Source organism: Lepidochelys kempii, chromosome 19 (genome assembly GCF_965140265.1).
Source record: "Lepidochelys kempii isolate rLepKem1 chromosome 19, rLepKem1.hap2, whole genome shotgun sequence".
Taxonomy (NCBI): Eukaryota; Metazoa; Chordata; order Testudines; family Cheloniidae; genus Lepidochelys; species Lepidochelys kempii.
Genome location: NC_133274.1, coordinates 1,546,467 through 1,565,732, shown reverse-complemented (window position 1 = coordinate 1,565,732; position 19,266 = coordinate 1,546,467). Strand labels below are relative to the sequence as shown.

Sequence of the window (19,266 nt, the reverse complement as noted above, 5' to 3'; positions counted from 1 at the left end):
GCACCGAGACCCCCTCCCGGGCCCCCCCAACCCCTCGGGGACCCCCATCCACCCCGCACCAAGCCTCCCAGGACCTCCTGCACCGAGACCCCCCCGGGACCTGCCCCAGGACCCCCCCGAACCCCCTGGGACTCCCATCCACCCCGCACCAAGCCCCCCCAGCACCCTGCTGCCCTGGGACCCCTTTAGGACCCCCCCAAATCTCCCAGGCACCCCCATGTACCAAGACACGCACACCCCATATCCCCATCCACCCTGCAGCGAGCCCCCTGGAACCTCCTGCACCAAGCCACCCGCCCAATATCCCCAGCCACCCTGCACCAAGCCCCCCCAAACCCCTCAGCGACCCCCATCCACTGCACGCCGAGCCCCCCCCAGGAGCCCCCCACACTGAGACACCCCCCCGGGGCCCTCCGGCACTGAGACCCCCCGGCATAGAGACCCCCACCCCAGGACCCCCATCCATCCTGTACTGAGAGCACCCCCTCCCAGAGCTTTCCTCCAGCCACCCTGCACTGAGTCCCCTATGGCCTCCCTATTCACCCTGCATTCAGAGCCCCCAGCACCATCCACCTGAGCCCTACCCACACTTACCTCCATCCAGTGCCCCCCCCCCCCCGTCCCATCCACCCTGTAAGCAAAGCCCTCCCCAGCCTCTGGTGCTCTCATCCAGCCTGCACCAGAGCCCATCCCTGGCACCCCCATCCAGAAACTCCCCCCCCCCCCCCCCAGCCCCTGGCACCCTCATCCAACCTAGACCCAGACAAGCGCTAAAACCTGCCACCCCCTACTCAAGTTCCACCCACCACCCCATCCACCCCTCAACAAGCCCTTCGTATGCATTTTGAAGGAGATCCACTTCTGTGTTTTCACTGCTTAATACTTTTCTAAAGGAAACAGTTTTCATTAGCCTAGTCACCCCTTGCTGTTCTCTGGAGTTAGGTTAATCTCTTACGGTGACCTCACTGTAATCGTATCAGTTGTTCTCCGAATAAGCTTGTCTTTAATTAGCCCTGGTTACTAACTATGCAAACCTCACAGGATTTTGTTTTGCTTCTCTAGCAAAATGATCATTTTTTTTCTACCTGGCAGTTAGTTTCTTGTAAAGAAAATGTACATCCCAAGGGACATTGTTGGATAGATCAGAATTTTATTGAGATGTTTGAAGGAGTTTGGAAGTTTGTAATGTCCTTCATTGTCCCCTTGAACATACTGTAGCTTGTCAAGGGCTCTGCTCCTGCTGCACACAGCAATGTGGCCCTCCCGCTCTGATTTCTATGCAAATACCACTTACGCTCCAGAAGATTTAGAAATACTAAAGCTGCCTCCAACAAGGGGCTTCATTTGCTCCATTTTTGCTGAAGATTCAAGTTTACTGACACCAACTAATAAGCACGTGACACACAGGAGGGCCAGCAAGGCCCTGTCTGCACGGGAAAGTTGTACTGCTCTAGCTCTACTGGTATAATTAAAGCATTACACCGCTCTTGTGTGGATGCAGTTATGGGGCTATAAACGTGTCCCATCCCCACATAGCTATTCCTGTATAGGAAAGGGAATAAGCTATACTGGTGTAACTGCATCCACCGTTTGTACCAGTATATCCGTATAATTTAAAATACAAAAAAACCCACCTCCCCCCCAACATAGTCACATCAGTACAACTGTCAGTGTAGACAGGCCTATGGCACTGACGTATTTCATAGCTCTAGTCATGTAGCATGGATTAGGGTTATTAAAGTTTCTCTCTTGGCCGTAGTCAGATATCCAAAGGGGCCAGTAACCAACAGCATTAGTTTCTCATTTGTTCTCTTTATAACCTCTACAGCTGCCCAGCTGATCCCAGCTCCTCAACCCCTCCCCCCAGTTGAGGTGGGAAGCAACTCCTCTCTTCCTGCTCCATATCCTTCTGAAGACTCACCTCTCCCAGGACACACTAAGAAATCAGCCAAATTACCGATGGCTAGATTAAAGGGTATATGAACAAAAGGCTATATTATAAGAAATATTGATATACATTCCCTTCCCCTGCGCTACTGCAGTATTAATAAGTACAGTAATAGCCTTGCACCCAGCACCTTTGTTAAAAAACACATTCACCATGCCATTTAAAGCAGGTCGGATGAAATTCTAGAATTTTAATTTAAAATGGATTTTATACATTTGACTTGATACAAATGTAACATACTTTTGAACATACTGTATGCTAAATACTGTGCCATTTATAACAAAGTGTAGACACAACCATTCAAAAGATACAACTGGTATATTTCCACATACTGTAGTAAAACACTTTTCCATAGGTAAAACTCAGTTCCAAAATGTAAACCTCTGTGATGCTTAGCAAATGGCAGCTAGCTTGAACTGCCGTAAGATATTTTTAAAAGATGCAAGCTTTTGAACAATTTAAGGAAAATTTGATCATATTTGAATCAATACTTCAATCACCAACAGTAAAACATCACATTGCATTGGTAGTTACTGAGCTGGTCCATGCCCAATTGGGGCAAGCTATTTCCCAGGAACAGCAGAACAGAGCGATGGAAAGAAATACTGAGTAAAATTCTCATTGTCCAAGCAGGACAATTTATGGGCCCAATCCTACAAACACTTAAGCACATCAGTTGCATAATATTAATAGTCCTAACTTTACACACATGTATTTCTTAGTGTTTTCATGGCCTGATACAAGGAGTCATCAGATTTTACACTAATAAAAAAAGGGCAAGAAATCACTTGCACGTAAATTTGGATGTTGCATTTAGAAAGAGGGTTGCTTTGGTTTTCACACCACCATAGAGTGTGTTGGTGTACTACCATTGTTGGATTCCACCATAAGAAACCGGTTTGGTCTAGCATAAAAAAAAACCCCAAACTGATGCAGTACAGCAAAATCAAGATAATAGTTTTGTGCTATTGTACACAGTGGAATCAAGTCTGAAAAGGGTAATTCACAAATCACCACATTGTACACTATTTAGGAATTTCAGTAGACATTTCATACATCCAGACCCATGACTGGACATGGCTTCAGCCTGAAGCAAATCAATGCCACTCCTTAGATGGAGCTGAAAGGGTCACAAATCAGCATCAAGAAGTGTATAAATAGTGAACAAATCTGAAAAAGTGTTCTACTCATATTTTTCATCTCACCTTTACATCACAGCTATGAGTATTTGAGCTCTGTCTCTTCTCTTTGTGGAAGGAAGATCCATTCTAATGGGCCAGTGTCATATTTATTAAAAAGAAATCAGTACCACACTTTATTAGGCTTTATATGTTGTTTTGTCTAACTAGGTTAAACCTGTTGAGCTAGTTGCAGCCAACATTTTAATTTTAAAAATAATCCAAAATGTGCTGGTGACGCTTTCTGAAAAAAGTAAAGATTTAGGGAAAACTAGCCCACTTTCATAGTATTGGTTGAATCTGTCAAGTCATATAATCTGTTTGGTGATCTAGGCACCCCTTAATGAATATATGTCCACATTCCAGAAGACACAACACAACAGGAAATCGCAGACACTAAACTTGGTTAGATGCCATGCAGCCACGCAAGCATTTCAGGCATTGCCCAGCAATAGCAGATGTGCACACAGCTCTGGTTTGAGCCATATGCACCCCCTCTCACTTTCAGAACAAACTCACTGCATTTTTAAGAGTGTACAGATAGGATCTGCCAGAGTAGAACATAAAATCACCTAGCTGGAGTCTTTGTTGACCTCAGTACCTGATGGGTGTACAAGCAGATTACAAAAGAAACACGCAACAGCACACAGACACCAAAAACTAGGATGGCTTGAGTGCTGCCGGTAGAAGTGAGAGACTGCTCAGCTCTGCGAGAAGTATAATCAGCACTGGTTTGAATTACATGTGATCACTCCGACTTTAAAGCAGACACACAAAATAATCTTCAAGTGTACGCACACAGATCTGCCACTGAGCCATGAAACCACATTAATGCCATTTGTAAAGATGAGAGATTTCATCCTACGACTGGTACTCCTGCTTTTTATGATGAAATAAAGTAGTACTATAGTATTAACAAAAAATAAAAGTAATGAATTACCAAACATAATACAATTCTAGAATTATCTATGTTTCACCCATCTAGCCTTTCCTTGAATGTATTACAGCATTCTAAACAATGCCTACCCTCAATATTAGAATTTCCCCCACCCTCTCTTTTTGTATTTGTGCGTTTTTATTAAAAATATATATAGTATCTATTTCAGAAAATATAAAGCAAAACCAAGCTGGACACTAGAAAAACGTTACAACTAAAGGCAGCTAGGGCTAAATTTACAAATTCTTTATTTAAAAACCCCAGAGTACATATAAAGGACAGTCTGCTATCCAAAGCACATTCTTCTTATACCTACTGTTTGAAAACCCGCTTGTACACCCCATATTTACACAATAAAATTTAGTTGTGTGTATAATATACAACTTATGTATATACACACAAGAAGTATATACATAACACATGAAGACAGTATGTGCCCATACATCACAAATACGAGGGAAAATTAGTAATCAAAGTGAAATAAGTTACATTTCTTATATCACAAGGTAAAACTCAGGAAGCAGATGTCTGAATATATGCAAATCTAAATAGTTCCATGTTTTCAAAACGTTTCTCTGAAACAAACTTCACAATTATAAAATATTGACTGTTTTCTGTTACATGCAGGTGAAAAACTATTTCAGACATGACAGTACGATATTTTCCATAACGTAAAATTTAAAAAAAAATAGTGCAAATTATGGTTAAAACATTGGATATTTTTCTTTTTGATGGTAACATAATTAAATGCAGAAATTATGTGAAATGATTCATGGGTCAGAGTGGTGTCAAAGTAAAGTGGCTTCAAATATGGACAAAATCAGCATCCAGAGGCAACGTCAGCAAACATTTGCAACATACTGAGTGCATACAGCCTTCGACAGCAAGCCACGCTATCATAGCTTCAGGTCCCATGAAGCATTTTCTTTCTTTTCAAGCTACACTGCTTATAAATTACAAGGTATTCTGGTGAAATGTCCTTCCCTGAAAAATCATTTCAATGCAAACTGGCTACCCAAATCATATGAATACTAAGAGAAGATTTGCAACATTTCCTTTTCAGTGACACAAACCTGATCAATTCCTCTGCTTAGTGAGTGGTTTGCTGTGCGTACAATTCAGCAAATCACATCAAATAATTGGACACTACAAAACATCAGATCATGTTCACTGTACCTAAGATTCTAGTTAAGAATAAAGGAGCAATTTCAAAGGATTGTCGACAAAAGAGTTTGCAAAACCATGTTCTTTTTAAAAATGCCTATTTTGTTCCATATTCTTTAAGTACAACCTTACATATTTATTTTTACATGTGATGAAGAGCTCCATCCCTGGAACTCTCACTTTCAGGTGCCTTCTATTTTATTTTCTTTTTATTAGGGAAAATCCTCTTAAAGCAAAAGCTGTATTTCCTGATGAATTTCAAAACTACAAAGGAGATGAGTAAGTCAGGAGTTTCCCAAAATTAACTACAGTGACAGCTGATCAGCAACAGAGGAAAGACTTTAAGGCAATAAGAGGCATCAGTGCTGTGATGCTCCAATGTTCACATCCAGATTCAAGTTCTACTGGAAGAAGATCTTTGAAGTCTCTTTCTGATCTGTTAACTGTCTGACTCTTCCTCCTCCTCTTCTTCCTCCTCCTCCTCCTCAGGTTTCCTGTCCACCTCAGATGTATCTGAAGATTCGTGGAGAAGGACATATTCCCTGCTGCTGAACCCAAACTTCAGCACATCCTTTTCTTTCAATTCATAGTAACGCTGAGGTTCAATCCGTTGGTTATTTAGGAAAGTACCATTGCCAGAGCCAAGGTCAATTATGTAAGGCTTGACTCTGCGCCCAACTGTACCATCGGCACGGGTGTACTCCACAAGCCTGGCGAAAACAGAAAACCTTTAAACCATAATGATAGTATAACCAGCAACTTTATGCTGTTAATAAAAATGGAGATGGATCTTTCAGAATAACTTCAAGATCGCTAATACCTCAATTTCCAAAAATCTCATTAAATACAGAAAGTTAAGTCTCTGAAAAGATATGAGGCACTCAGCCTGCCTAAAAAAAATTCTCTCCATATAGAATGAGCTGAAGTTAAACGAAAGCCTGTGCCATGTTTTAAACATTAAAAAGATCAAGATTAGTAATATACAAATTGTTAAACTAGAATAATTAATTCCATCAACAAACAGCAACTCTGCCTCCAGCGGTGGGCAATCCCTGCTGCTTCAAAGGAAAGCCAGCACCCCATATTGTGTTGGGCCAATCTGGAAATGCTCCTTTTCACCTATTAAGCAAGACTACAAGTGTTACTCCGGTTCCAATGTATGTCTAATTCTATTTTGATTACTGCTGTACTCTTTGCCTTACTTAAAGGCTGCCTATGGTTAGATGTGAGGAATCAAAGGTAATTTTGATTACCGCTAAAAGGATACGCAGCTGTTGTATGTAAAATCTGGCTAATTCTGAAATAGAAAATAAATTTACTAGTTTGCAGAGGATTTTGAGTACCCTACATGCCATTCACTTCTAGCCTCCACTACAATCCGGTTTTTTAGGCGGACACAGTGAGTAACACTTACCGATACTGAAACACAGCATGCTGTTTGGAGCAAGAGGGGTGGTCAATAGGAATATCTGCGATTCTTCGGTGCCTGCCCAGCAGGTAAGCACTCTGTCTGTGAATGTACATGACTGGGAGAACCTCATCATTCTTAAAAGGGTAGAGACGCCATCGTTTCTTTGGAATCCGAGCTTCCGGGGGCTCGCTATATTTAATCACAACACCTCGGAAGGTGTTTGAATCCTCTAGGAGTGCACCAGACAGTTCAAAACTTGGTTTCTCTTTATTGGTTGGATCTTTGTCTTTATTTTCACCATCAGGTTTCCCAAGGTCCAGAGTCTCATCACCACTGCTTGCTTCATTCTTCTGGCGATGCTCACGTCTTCTCTCATTATAAAATTCCCTCTCATCTTGCTGCTCACGGAGATTTTGGGTATCCCTCTCTCTTTCATACCCTCGACCTCCTGGCCTTTCATTGGGATTTTTCCTTCTCTTTGAATGCTCTCTGTGTCTGTCTCTGTCACCATTTCTATCTCGTCTGTGTTCTTGCTCTGACTGACCTCTGTGCTGTCGTTCCTCATGTCCTCTCCGGGAATGGTCATCTCGCTCCTGTAACAAAGAAAACCTTACAGTGATCTATTTAGAATTAAGGATGAAAAAACACAGGGAATTTTGTTTGGTCTTTAAAATTTCAATTTAATACGGAACTATAGAACAAAACTCAATCATCAAGTATACAGGTTTTTAAAAAGTGGATGAAAATTACTTCCTCATTCACCTGCTAAGACCCATGTTTAGGTCTCTGAGTTAGAGCAGATAACATTAGCTCCAGAAGAGAATACAGACCTACAATCCCTGCATTGAATTAGGGGGTTGATGAGATGACTGACTGTTCAGGGAATATGTAACCATGAACTCATGTTTTGTAAGATAAATATAAGCAGAATAGTTTTTCAGTTACTTTATTCTAAAAAGTAGAGGTTCTTGAGTTACATACAGTTTACTAGTATTTGGCTTCTTAGCTTAAATTGTATATTATTATAAACATTTATATTATGGTAGTACCCCAAAAGCCTCACTGAGGATTATGCTGGGTCCTGTACAAACAGAAAAGATAATCCTTGTCCTGTAAGGTTTACAATCTAAAAAAAAAAATTAAATTAAAATATTTGATATTTTCTATGGTCTAACAGTTTGGTCACTTCCACACATGGGGAAAAAACCACCTAAACCAAGTTTCCAAACCACTGCTCTTCTACTGACATTTCACAGAGCAATGTTAAGAATAAATTTTCCTAATATTTTGTCTATTCAGTTTTCTGCATGTTTCAGTACTATTGACACTTGCATAAACCCTAAATCTTTCTTCCCTCAGAATTCTTCTGCTTTGCCTGCTTATTCCTTGCCTGAACTCAACAGCCAGTTTTCTAGTCATTCCATTATGCAACCCTCTTTGCAAGAGATTCCTCTCATGGTTTATCTCACTTACCAACATCCCATATCTTGGTTCTCAGTTTCCCCACATGTGATTCTGTGAGAACCAAGATATGGGATGTTGGTAAGTGAGATAAACCATGAGAGGAATCTCTTGCAAAGAGGGTTGTATAATGGAATGACTAGAATAGACCACATGTATGAGTAACACTCTGGAGGAGCACTGTACAATATTAAAGTTGGAAAAATAATCCTCAACTATAACAACTCAGTAATTTTTATGTTAACGATTTAGGCCCCATCTACACTACAACTTATGTCAGCAAAACTTATGTTGCTCAGGGGTGCGAAAAAACCCCAAAACACCCCCTTGAGCAACGTAAATTTTGCCAGCGTAAGTGGTAGTTGTAGAGCTTCTCCTGCTGACAAAGCCACCATCGCTCATTAGGGGTGGTTTCATTATGTTGACAGGAGAGCTCTCTTCCGTCGGCAAAAAGCTGCTGGCTACATAGAATCACAGAACGAGAGGTCATCTAGTCCAGTCCCCTGCACTCAAGGCAAGACTAACCTGCTCTTAATCTCCAATGATGAAGATTCCACAACCTCCTTAGGCAATTTATTCCAGTTCTTAACCACCCTGACAGTTAGGAAGTTTTCCTAACATCCAACCTAAACCTCCCTTGCTGCAATTTAATCCCATTGCTTCTTATCCTATCCCCAGAGGTTAAGAAAAACAAATTTTTCTTCATCCTCCTTGTAACATCCTTTTACATACTTGGAAATGTTATCTTGTCCCCCCTCAGTCTTCTCTTTCCCAGACTAAACAAATCCCTTTTTTTCAATCTTCCCTCATAGGTCATGTTTTCTAGACCTTTAATCATTTTTGTTGCTCTTCTCTGGACTCCAATTTGTCCACGTCCTTCCTGAAATGTGGCACCCAGAACTGGACGGAATACTCCAGTTGAGGCCTAATCACAGCAGAGTAGAGTGGAAGAATTACTTCTTGTGTTTTGCTTACAACACTCCTGCTAATACATCGCAGAATGATGTTCACTTTTTTTGCAACAGCGTTACATTGACGACTCATATTTAGCTTGTGTCCACTATGACCCCCAGATCCCTTTCCAGAGTACTCCTTCCTAGGCAGTCATTTCCCATTTTGTACGTGTGCAACTGATTGTTCCTTCCTAAATGGAATACTTTGCATTTGTCCTTATAGAATTTCATCCTAATTTACTTCAGACCATTTCTCCAGTTTGTCCAGATCATTTTGAATTTTAATCCTATCCTTCAGAGCACTTGCAACCCATCCCAGCTTGGTATCGTCCGCATCCAATAATATTAAAGAAACTGGCACATGAAACTGCAAGGCCAATAGCAAGGATTTGTAATAAATCTCTAAACAAGGGGCACTGGCTATGACTGGAAAATTGCTAATATAGTATCATTTTTAAGAAAGGGAAAAGTGATCCGGGAAACTACAAACCTATTATTTTGACCTCACTTGTATGAAAGGTCTTGGAACAAATTTTGAAAGAGAAAGTAGTTAAGGGAATAGAGCTAAACAGTAACTGGGATAAAATACAACATGGTTTTACAAAAGACAGACTGTGCTAGACCAACCTGATCTTTTTCTTTGAGAAGATAACGATTTTTTAGACAAAGGAAATCCAGTAGCTTTTATCTACCTGGATTTCAGTATGCATTTGATATAGTTCCACATGGCAAATTATTAGTTACATTGGAGAAGATAGGGATTAATATTAGAACTGAAAGGAGTTCCTCAGGGATCAGTGTTGGGACCTATCTTATTTAAAATTTTTATTAATAACCTTGGCACAAAAAGTGGGAGCGTGCTAATAAAATTTGCAAATGACACAAAGTTGGGCAGTACTGCCAATTCCGAGGAGGACTGAAATATCATACAAGAGGCTCTTGATGACCTTGAAAACTGGAATAATAGAAATGGGTTGAAATTTAACAATGCAAAGTGCAATTAGGGACTACCAAGAATTTTTGCTATAAGCTGGGGACATATCAGTTGTATGCGACAGAGGAGAAAGACCTAGGTGCATTGGTTGATCACAGGATGACTAGGAGCATCAGGTGAGGTATTTCCTGCAGAGACAGGGAAGTGTTATTCCCATTATACAAGGCACTGGTGAAACCTCATCTGGAATACTGTGTGCAGTTCTGGTCTCCCATGTTTAACAAAGATGAATTCAAATTGGAACAGGTGCAGAGAAGTGCTACTAGAATAATCAGAGGAATAAAAAGCCTACCTTACGGAAGGAGACACAAGGAGCTTGGCTTGTTTAGCCTGATAAAACAAAGGCTGAGGGGAGACATGATTGCTCTCTATAAATACATCAAAGGGATAGATATCCAGGAGGGAAAGGAGTTATTTAAGTTAAGCACAGCATTCCACATTTTCAGTAACTCAGCCAGAGATTGTGGGTCTAGTATAGGAGTGGATGGGTGAGGTTCTGTAACCTATAACATGCAAAAGATCAGACGAGATGATCATAATGGTCCCATTTGGCCTTAAAGTCTATGAATCCTGCTGCTGTCACCAAGGCCCCAAGAAAGCGTACTACTCCACCTGATCAGAATCCTGTACCTGGGTGTGACAACACTGAAATCAACAGCACTCTGTGCAAATGGAACAGCTTGCACAGTAAGGTGTACCATGACACAGTCCTGATGTTCTTACTGAATCATTAATAGCTAATTCCTGTGGATACTCAACCATTTACAGCAAAATCTGAGGTAGTTATAATTTGTTTATTTTTAAGAGTTAAATATAGGTTCCTAAATATACAAATTACAACAACTGATAAAAGAAAATACTGGGGTAATCAAGTGACACATTAGTCACATCGCCCAATTTAGACCCAGTTCCCACATGTTACTCCATGGAGACAGATAACTGTGGTTTCACAGATCCCCACAGACTTCAAGAAGGAGATTAATCATGTGGAGTAATTTTCAGCACTGGGCCCTTCGTAGTTAACATCCAGTAAATTACCTGCTTTACTTTGACTACAATATGATGAGGGCTTCTACTTCTTTTACTTCGAGGAGACTTGCTTCTTTTAGTAGAGGACTTGTTCTTTCTTTTTGCTGGTGACCTTTAAATATTAAAAAGATAATTTGTTGGGTCCACAGTCCCCAAGAAAAAAAGGAAAGGGAAAGTTTGTGCGAAATGCACGTGGTAATTTAACCTTGGCCTATAGCTACCCCTGCACTGTATTGCGCCGCGGGAGGATGGGGTGACGGTGAAGGGTCGGAGGGTCTCCCCACTGTGCGTACTGGGGGTGGGGGAGATGAACGGGCCCGACAGGAGGAAGAGGGGGATGAGGAGGAAAGATCTGAGCGGGGTGGGGGATGGGAAATCTCCGCCGGGGGCCGGGGGGGGCTCTCCCCGGGGGCACGGGGTCCCCTGAGCACAAGGCGGACCGGCAGGGACACAGGGACCGCCCGGGAGGACGAGCGGGGTCTGGCGGCCGGTACCTGCTGCGGCCCGGGCGGGCCGGGCCCTGCTCGGCGGGGGGGGGACTGGCTGCCCCGGGCGGAGCGGGGCCGCCGGGGGCTCCGCTTCTCCGCCGCTTCCGCTTGCTCCTGCCGCCGCCGCTTCCGCCGCCGCCGCTCGGCCTCGGCCTCCTCCATGGCTGCGGCCGCAAGCCCCCGGCAGGCCGGGACGCAGCGGCTGCGCGAGGCCCCGCCAGTCACAGGCCAACGGGAAGAGCGACTCCGTCCCCGCCCGCGCCCGCTTCCGCTTCCGGGGCGCAGCGCGCGCGGCCAGCCGGAAGCACTGCCGCCAGGGGGCGGGGCCGCGCGGGCCCGGCGGCTCCGCCCTGCGCGGCACGCGCCGGCTGGGATGGGCGGGGCGCAGGGGCTGGGAGCGAGCGGGGGGGCGGGGCTTGCGCGAGGGCACGGGGGAGCGAGCGCGCCGCCATATTGGGATCCCGGAAGCCCTGGGGCCGCACAGCCCCAGCCGGGCTCTCTGCGGGGGGGCCCGCTCGGGGGGCGGCTGGGCCGCGTGGGCCCGAGGAGCGGTTCCCCGCCTACGGAGGCAGCGAGTGACGTCCCTTGGTCTCGCTCACGTCTGAGGGGCCGCCCGAGACGCTTTACACTCTACGCATGCGCACGGCGCAGGTGCAGTCATCTACCTCCCCACCCCGACACACCTGCTACGGCGCATGCGCGTCCAGCCGGCTGCTGCTCTTTGCGGCTGTCTTCGTGGCTTTACCGCTCGCGAGCGCGGAGGGGGGACGTGATGACGAAACGACGCTGCGGCGCGGGGCGGGGCGCGGCCCGTTGTTGCCATGGTGACGGTACACCGCTCACGGGGAGAGTGCGGGCCCCTGAGCCGCCATGATCCCCCCGGCGGACTCGCTGCTCCGCTACGAGACCCCGGTGCTGGTGAGCCGCAACCCGGAGAAGCGCTCCCCGAAGGTGAGGGACTGCGGGGGGCGGACTGGGGGATATTGGGGGGGAGGAGCCGTGGGGCGGGGGGGGCTGAGCTGTGAGGAAGGGGGCTCGTGGAGCTGGGGGTAGGCGGGGAGGGGGCTCGTGGGGGGGGCCGGGCGGAGCTGGGGGTAGGCGGGGAGGGGGCTCGTGGGGGGGGCTGGGGCGGAGCTGGGGGTAGGCGGGGAGGGGGCTCGTGGGGGGGGCTGGGGCGGAGCTGGGGGTAGGCGGGGAGGGGGCTCGTGGGGGGGGCCGGGCGGAGCTGGGGGTAGGCGGGGAGGGGGCTCGTGGGGGGGGCCGGGCGGAGTTGGGGGTACGCGGGGAGGGGGCTCGTGGGGGGGGCCGGGCGGAGCTGGGGGTAGGCGGGGAGGGGGCTCGTGTGGGGGGGAAGGTGGAGCTGGGGGTAGGCGGGGAGGGGGCTCGTGGGGGGGGCTGGGGGTAGGCGGGGAGGGGGCTCGTGGGGGGGGCCGGGCGGAGCTGGGGGTACGCGGGGAGGGGGCTCGTGGGGGGGGCTGGGGCGGAGCTGGGGGTAGGCGGGGGGGGCTCGTGGGGGGGGCAGGGCGGAGTTGGGGGTACGCGGGGAGGGGGCTCGTGTGGGGGGGAAGGTGGAGCTGGGGGTAGGCGGGGGGGGCTCGTGGGGGGGGCCGGGCGGAGTTGGGGGTACGCGGGGAGGGGGCTCGTGGGGGGGGCTGGGGCGGAGCTGGGGGTAGGCGGGGAGGGGGCTCGTGGGGGGGGCTGGGGCGGAGCTGGGGGGGAGGGGGCTTTTGGGGGAGGGCCGGGCGGAGCTGGGGGTACGCAGGAAGGGGGCTTTTGGGGGGGGCCGGGCGGAGCTGAGGGTACGCGGGGAGGGGGCTCGTGGGGGGGAGGAGAGAGGTATGTAAAGGATGGAGCATGTGAGAAGCCTAAGATGGGGACTCTGGGGGTGACCCTGTTGCGGGGTGGGGGGTGTATGAGATGGGGACATAGGGAGCCTGTGTTTGTTTGTCAGTAGAGTCCTTAAAAAGCAATAAAGAGACTGCTTCTCCCTACTTTTCCTTCCCCACGTGTGCTGACAGTCTTTGTGGGGAAGGGCTTTCTCTTTTCTCCTGACTTGCATAGATCCTCTGAACATGTGGGAGAGGGGTGTGTGAATGGGGAATGGGCAGGAAGGAGTGGGGGTAGTGGAGGATGAGGGGGAGGTTGGCTTCCCTTGTGGGATCAGTGGCCTCCTTCTCTGCCCCAGTGTCTCTCTGGGGTCTGCTTCCGCACACGCTATGGCTGGAATGTGTGCCCTGCCTGTATAGTCCCGGGATGTTTCTCATTTGCAGGCGCGTTCTTTGAAAGTGAGTCCTCAGCAGCCTGTGTCAACAGGACCTGTGCCACCTCCTCCAAAACCCAAGACAACTCCTACATCTGTAGATCCAACAAAACAAGCAGAAGAAATCTTAAACGCAATCCTGCCACCAAGGTAAGAAGCTGCTCTTTCTCCCTTTCACCATGGTTTTAGGATCGCAGGAAGAGTCAGCAATGTATAATTCTGACCTGGAGGGCAAGGGAGAGGCAGGCAGTGAGGGGGTCTGGAAGTTGGGATTCAGTGAATGTCACAAAATGGTGTTGGGGAGAGAGTGGTGGATGGATTTCTAGCTAAATTAAATATTTGTGCCTGTCAATGAATGTGGCCCATCTAATAGCTGGTTATTTGTGCTGGGTGATGAGTGGTAGTTAAGTAAGTATGTTGTCTAATTTGTAACAATATTGGCTCTTTCTGAATTTGACAAAGATGCTTTCCTCAATGACGTACTGAGGTAGCAAATGGCCCTGATTAATTATACATCAGTTTTTAAAGTAATATAATCCAAATTTTTTTCCTGACGTAGTATCAGACACAAATCAGCAGTCCCCAAGCGTTTTTAAGTCTTGTGTCTTGCTTGATGGTTGTGTAGTGTGCAGTTAGCCATGTTTGCTGTCATCCAAGTGTTGTGTAGCTAAAAGTTCCTGCCTTGCTAGACTACTTTCAGGGATCATTTCTATAGTTTGTAACTAGAGAAGTGTACATGCATGTGTAAAACGCCGGCGCTCCCTCTGCTGTTGACATGCCAGTTCAGCAGGGATAATGAAAGATGTGAAGGCAGCATTTGTTTAAGGATCAGGGCAGTGATCGGAAGCTGTGCTGACATTGTCTCTCAGTTGTAATGACTGTGGAGGGTGGAGAGAATGCTTGTATTGCACACTTCTGTGAACAAAAAATGGGATTCTTTCAGTCTGTGGTGGAAATCAGTGCTCAAGCATATGCTTGATCAAACCATATCCAGAGGCAGCTCCTAGGTTGTTGCTGATAGCAGTCAATGCTTGTTATTGGCAGTGAAGCTATGATGAAAGCAATGAATATGGCTAACAAACTAAGCTGTGCTGCTTTTGTGATGCAGAGAATGGGTGGAAGACAATCAGCTATGGATTCAGCAGGTGTCCACCACTCCCAGTACCCGAATGGATGTAGTTCATCTGCAGGAAGAGCTGGATCTCAAACTACAGCAAAGACAGGCTCGAGAAACTGGGATTTGTCCTGTCCGCAGGGAACTCTACTCACAATGCTTTGGTTAGTGAATACATCCAGGTCCCAGAAATCATAGCAAAAGGCTTATTTGAATGATACTAAAACACCTGAAGTTTCTGAATAGCTCAGGACATAGGGAATGGGAAATAGAGACTTTCATCTAAGGTGTACGGGTTCCAGTCTACCCCAGTCAATAGGGAATGAGAATCATTACCATCCCATGCCTGTTTGATGACCTGTTGATCTCGGTTCAGTTCCTGGTGCAGAGATCGACATCAGAATTAACACAAGTAGGGCTCTGTGCGAAGTCTCAGCAAAGAACCCAAGGTTAGAATGGACGTACATTCTAGAAAGAAAGAGAAATCTAAAGAGAAATTTTCCTCTTTCAGCCTAAATGGGTCCTACAGGGCAGGGTTGAGGCACACTGGCAGGAGACAGTGCATGTGGGAAGCTTGCACTGTTATTAAACATACTGTACTTGCCCTCTTGAGGCTGCCCAGTCTGTCACTCTAGCATCTCTCACTACCATGTATAGATGAAGCACTCCTGTTGCAACTGGGGTTCCTCTTAGTGTCAGCTTTTATACAGAACAATATTTTAAAAAAAAATCTATATACAAGCTGACACTGAGGAGGTGTTACTGTGGCAACAGAGCATTGAAGAGTAAGCTGGGATTTGTTGTATATTTGCATGGGAGGGAAAGATTCATCCAACCACACTTAGATCATACTCCAGTAACTAAATTAATTCATCTTAAATTATTAAACATCTTGGTGACACTATGCTAGTCCTCCAGCTGCTACAGACCAACTCCGGAGGCTGGAGGAAGATACCAGCCACTGGTTTAGAGAGAATTCTTATTAATATAATTGATTTGTAATTCCTTAGCAATAGGAAGCTTCAGGTCTACACTGCCTTGCCTTGAACACCTCAAATGTCATGGCCATAATTACCTTGCCAGGCACACTGGCCCATGTCAAAATGTTTGTCTTGATACTTATGTAAAACATTTTCCCTCTATCTTTACTGTTATGCCCTTTTTATTTAAAGATGAACTTATCCGTGAGGTTACGATTAACTGTGCAGAGCGGGGACTGTTGCTGCTTCGAGTCAGAGATGAAATCCGAATGACCATCGCTGCCTATCAGACACTGTATGAGAGCAGTGTTGCCTTTGGTATGAGGAAGGCATTACAGGCTGAGCAGGGCAAATCTGACATGGAAAAGAGAGTAAGTGGGGCTGATAACTTCATAATGTACCTGTGATCTGGCACACAAATGTCTCTTATCTTCCTCATGCTGGCTCAGCAGATCATATTTTCTCACATATCTAGTAGAGCTTTCTGACAATTTTTTGCAAACAAAATCAACCAACAAAACCTTCACCATTTTTCACTCAGCTCCACTACTCACATTTGAGTCATTTTCTGATTTCATCAATAAACTCGTTCAAAGTATGCCATTTAGATTTTTTTTTAACTTTCTAGTTCCACTGGGTGGCAGTACAGATCATCAAAACACACATCTTGCTGATTCCCTGAGGCTGCTTTTTAATGGATAAATTGGCTATTATCATTTTTATTCTTCAAAGACTGTAAAATGCATAACTTATATCTTCATTGTATTTCACAAACATAGCAATGAATGTCGGGCATATCTATGTTCTTTAAAAGATTGCAGAATTAGAAGATGAAAAGCGAGAGTTGGAAAGACAAGTGAATGAGCAGAAAGCTAAATGCGAAGCTATTGAAAAACGTGAAAGTGAAAGGCGGCAAGTAGAGGAGAAGAAACATGGTGAAGAGGTGCAGTTCTTGAAACGAACTAATCAGCAGTTGAAGGTTAGTAAAAAACCCTGATGGCAATGTCTTAGTAGGAAAACAACTGAAATATTTGCTTTGTAAACAACAGGGAGTCTGGTGGCACCTTTAAGACTAATATTTATTTGGGCATAAGCTTTTGTGGGTAAAAAACCCACTTCTTCAGATGCATGGAGTGAAAATTACAGATGCAGGCATTATTATACTGACACATTATTACACTTCTCTTCATGTGTCAGTATAATATCCTATCCACCTGCTGACCTTCACAGCTTGCTTGTGGGTCAGAGGCAACTTTGGGATTTAGTTGAAGAACTTTTGGATAGGTCTTTTGTTACAAATTTAAATGTGTGGGTTTCCAGTAGAGGGCAAAGTAATTGTTTGGAAGAAACTTGAATCTGAACCTGTCACATGGGCTGATTCTGTGAACCCCTAATTTTTTATAACCACATGTCTTCAGCTGCATTGGAATCTCAATCTTTAGGGGAACTCGTTGGCAATATCACTACATTTTCTGGGAGCTTCCCGTCTCTCTCTCCTGTTGTGCAGTAGAATTACAGATAGTAAATGGCAGTGACACATTATTAACTAAAAGAAAAGGAGGACTTGTGGCACCCTAGAGACTAACCAACTTATTTGAGCATAAGCTTTCGTGAGCTTTACTAACTGGGTTCCTAAGGCAGGAAGCATTTGCTTTGGTCAGATTAAAGCATAACTACTGTATTGTAACTAGTAGTACTTCTCCAGTTGTCTGCTAGTGCTGTCTCCTGGAGCCAGAATACGTCAAAATAACTCTTCCAAGGGCTGTGCTTCGCTGGTTGATACATGTGGATCACGGCAGTCTAGTTCTCTGAGACAGAAGGAGTAACTCTCACTCTAAAACAAAGCACCCTGGCTTTGGCAATTAAGATGCTTCTCCAGGCCAAAAATATTTAATTTGATGGAAGCAGGGTTTGTGTTAGCTGATCCCAGGATAACATGTCTTTCTTTGCTGTTGAAAAGTTACTTCATGCTTGTGGTAAAAATATCTATTTAAAGCAACCCAGAACCTTCCTGGCCAGAACTAAATCTCTTTACTTAGCACTCAGAGCTACTTTCCTTATCTTTGACTTTATCACATTTACACTCAAGACTTCCTCAGATAATGTTAGTTTCAGACCACCTTGCAGAGTCTTAGGCCACAGAATGGGGTAGCCATTAGACCAAAGATATGCTGCTACCAAATCCATATTCCTTTCCTGAGCCAGAAGTATTTATAAAGAGCTGTACACTTACAATTGCTACCACTTATTTTGTTGATTTAAGTACTGGAAGTTACATACAGTACAAGCTCCCTGTGCATTAGTAGCAAGTTCTTTTATCCAGGACTTGGGCGTCAAGTTGTCTCTGTGACTGAAAAATTTGCAGTTCCCAGATACTTTTGTCTCTGAGTCAGAGCTTGCATTCCAAACCCTGAGAGCCAAGTGTTTAATTTAGCAAGCATAATACAGCCTGAAATCCGAGAACAAACCACTTTTTCAGCAACTTTTATTTAATTTCATTTTCAGTACTTTACGTTATAAAATGGGTCTTTCACTGAATAGAACCAAGACCAACTTTTAGTTTTCTTCTTATAATGCAACACATCTGTTCCAAGAATGAAACAAACTAATTTATAAAACATGGAGTAAGGAATGAAATAATCAGGAGAAAAATCCTGGCCTGGTTCCGCTGGAGTATTCAAATAACTTCCTAGCATCCTCGATCTGGAAACAATGGAAAACTGTCACCTTTCAGCAATGGTGGGTGGGGGTGTAGATTGAGTCTAGTGAACTTAATGAGTTGTTTGTCTTTCAGGCCCAACTTGAAGGCATCATTGCACCAAAGAAGTAGATTTCCTTGTGGGGCCCTGCAGGAAGAACTCATGAAATCTTTCTCTCAGCAAGGCCGTTGTGGTTAGTGACCCAGGTCTGTCTCCTTCATAAAGTGATCCTGATTTCTACACTTAAAGTAACTAGAAACATTGCAATTGTATTCCTTCTCCCCTTCCCTAGTCTAATAGATTAAAATGTTTTGCTAATTACTGTGACCTCATTTTCAGTGACTTTTCAGCATCCAGCTCTTTGTATGCTGAACATGTCTGGGATTTGCCTCTGTGATTCTCTAACCTATCACTGTTAAGGTCATACTATTTTTAATAAACTTTTTTTACATTAGCACTTCTGCCTCTCTAGATCTGTTAGATGCTGTACAGATTTCAGAAGTACCATACACAAAGCATTGGACTAATATCAAATGGAGTGTACCATTCAAATACTCATTCTGCTAAAATGAGTGTATTTTGTTTCTGGGGTGGAAGCAGGTCCAGACTCCTGAGCTTTCTATTAAGCTGTACAACTGCCAGTACGGCTG

General features: G+C 45.1%; 3 protein-coding genes across 3 annotated transcripts in view; 1 reads left to right on the top strand and 2 right to left on the bottom strand.

Annotated features, from left to right (window-relative positions):
• Positions 1 to 4,288: 4,288 nt before the first annotated feature.
• On the bottom strand, positions 4,289 to 12,030 carry SNIP1 (Smad nuclear interacting protein 1). Its single transcript, XM_073317917.1, is given in 7 exon segments — positions 4,289 to 5,937; positions 6,642 to 7,231; positions 11,085 to 11,187; positions 11,570 to 11,610; positions 11,612 to 11,920; positions 11,922 to 11,972; positions 11,974 to 12,030. Coding segments are annotated over 7 exon segments (1,407 nt in total). The 5' UTR covers positions 12,016 to 12,030; the 3' UTR covers positions 4,289 to 5,666.
• DNALI1 (dynein axonemal light intermediate chain 1) lies at positions 12,007 to 19,073 on the top strand. Its single transcript, XM_073317918.1, has 6 exons — positions 12,007 to 12,514; positions 13,834 to 13,973; positions 14,932 to 15,101; positions 16,110 to 16,288; positions 16,732 to 16,896; positions 18,712 to 19,073. The coding sequence occupies exons 1-6, from the start codon at positions 12,434 to 12,436 to the stop codon at positions 18,745 to 18,747; spliced, it is 771 nt and encodes a 256-aa protein (XP_073174019.1). The 5' UTR covers positions 12,007 to 12,433; the 3' UTR covers positions 18,748 to 19,073.
• The window catches only part of GNL2 (G protein nucleolar 2), a 22,478-nt gene continuing 19,951 nt past the window's right edge, over positions 16,740 to 19,266 (bottom strand). The window contains exon 16 of the mRNA XM_073317914.1: positions 16,740 to 18,620. Coding sequence (XP_073174015.1) covers positions 18,558 to 18,620 — 63 coding nt within the window. The 3' untranslated portion in view covers positions 16,740 to 18,557. The remainder of the gene's footprint in view (positions 18,621 to 19,266) is intronic.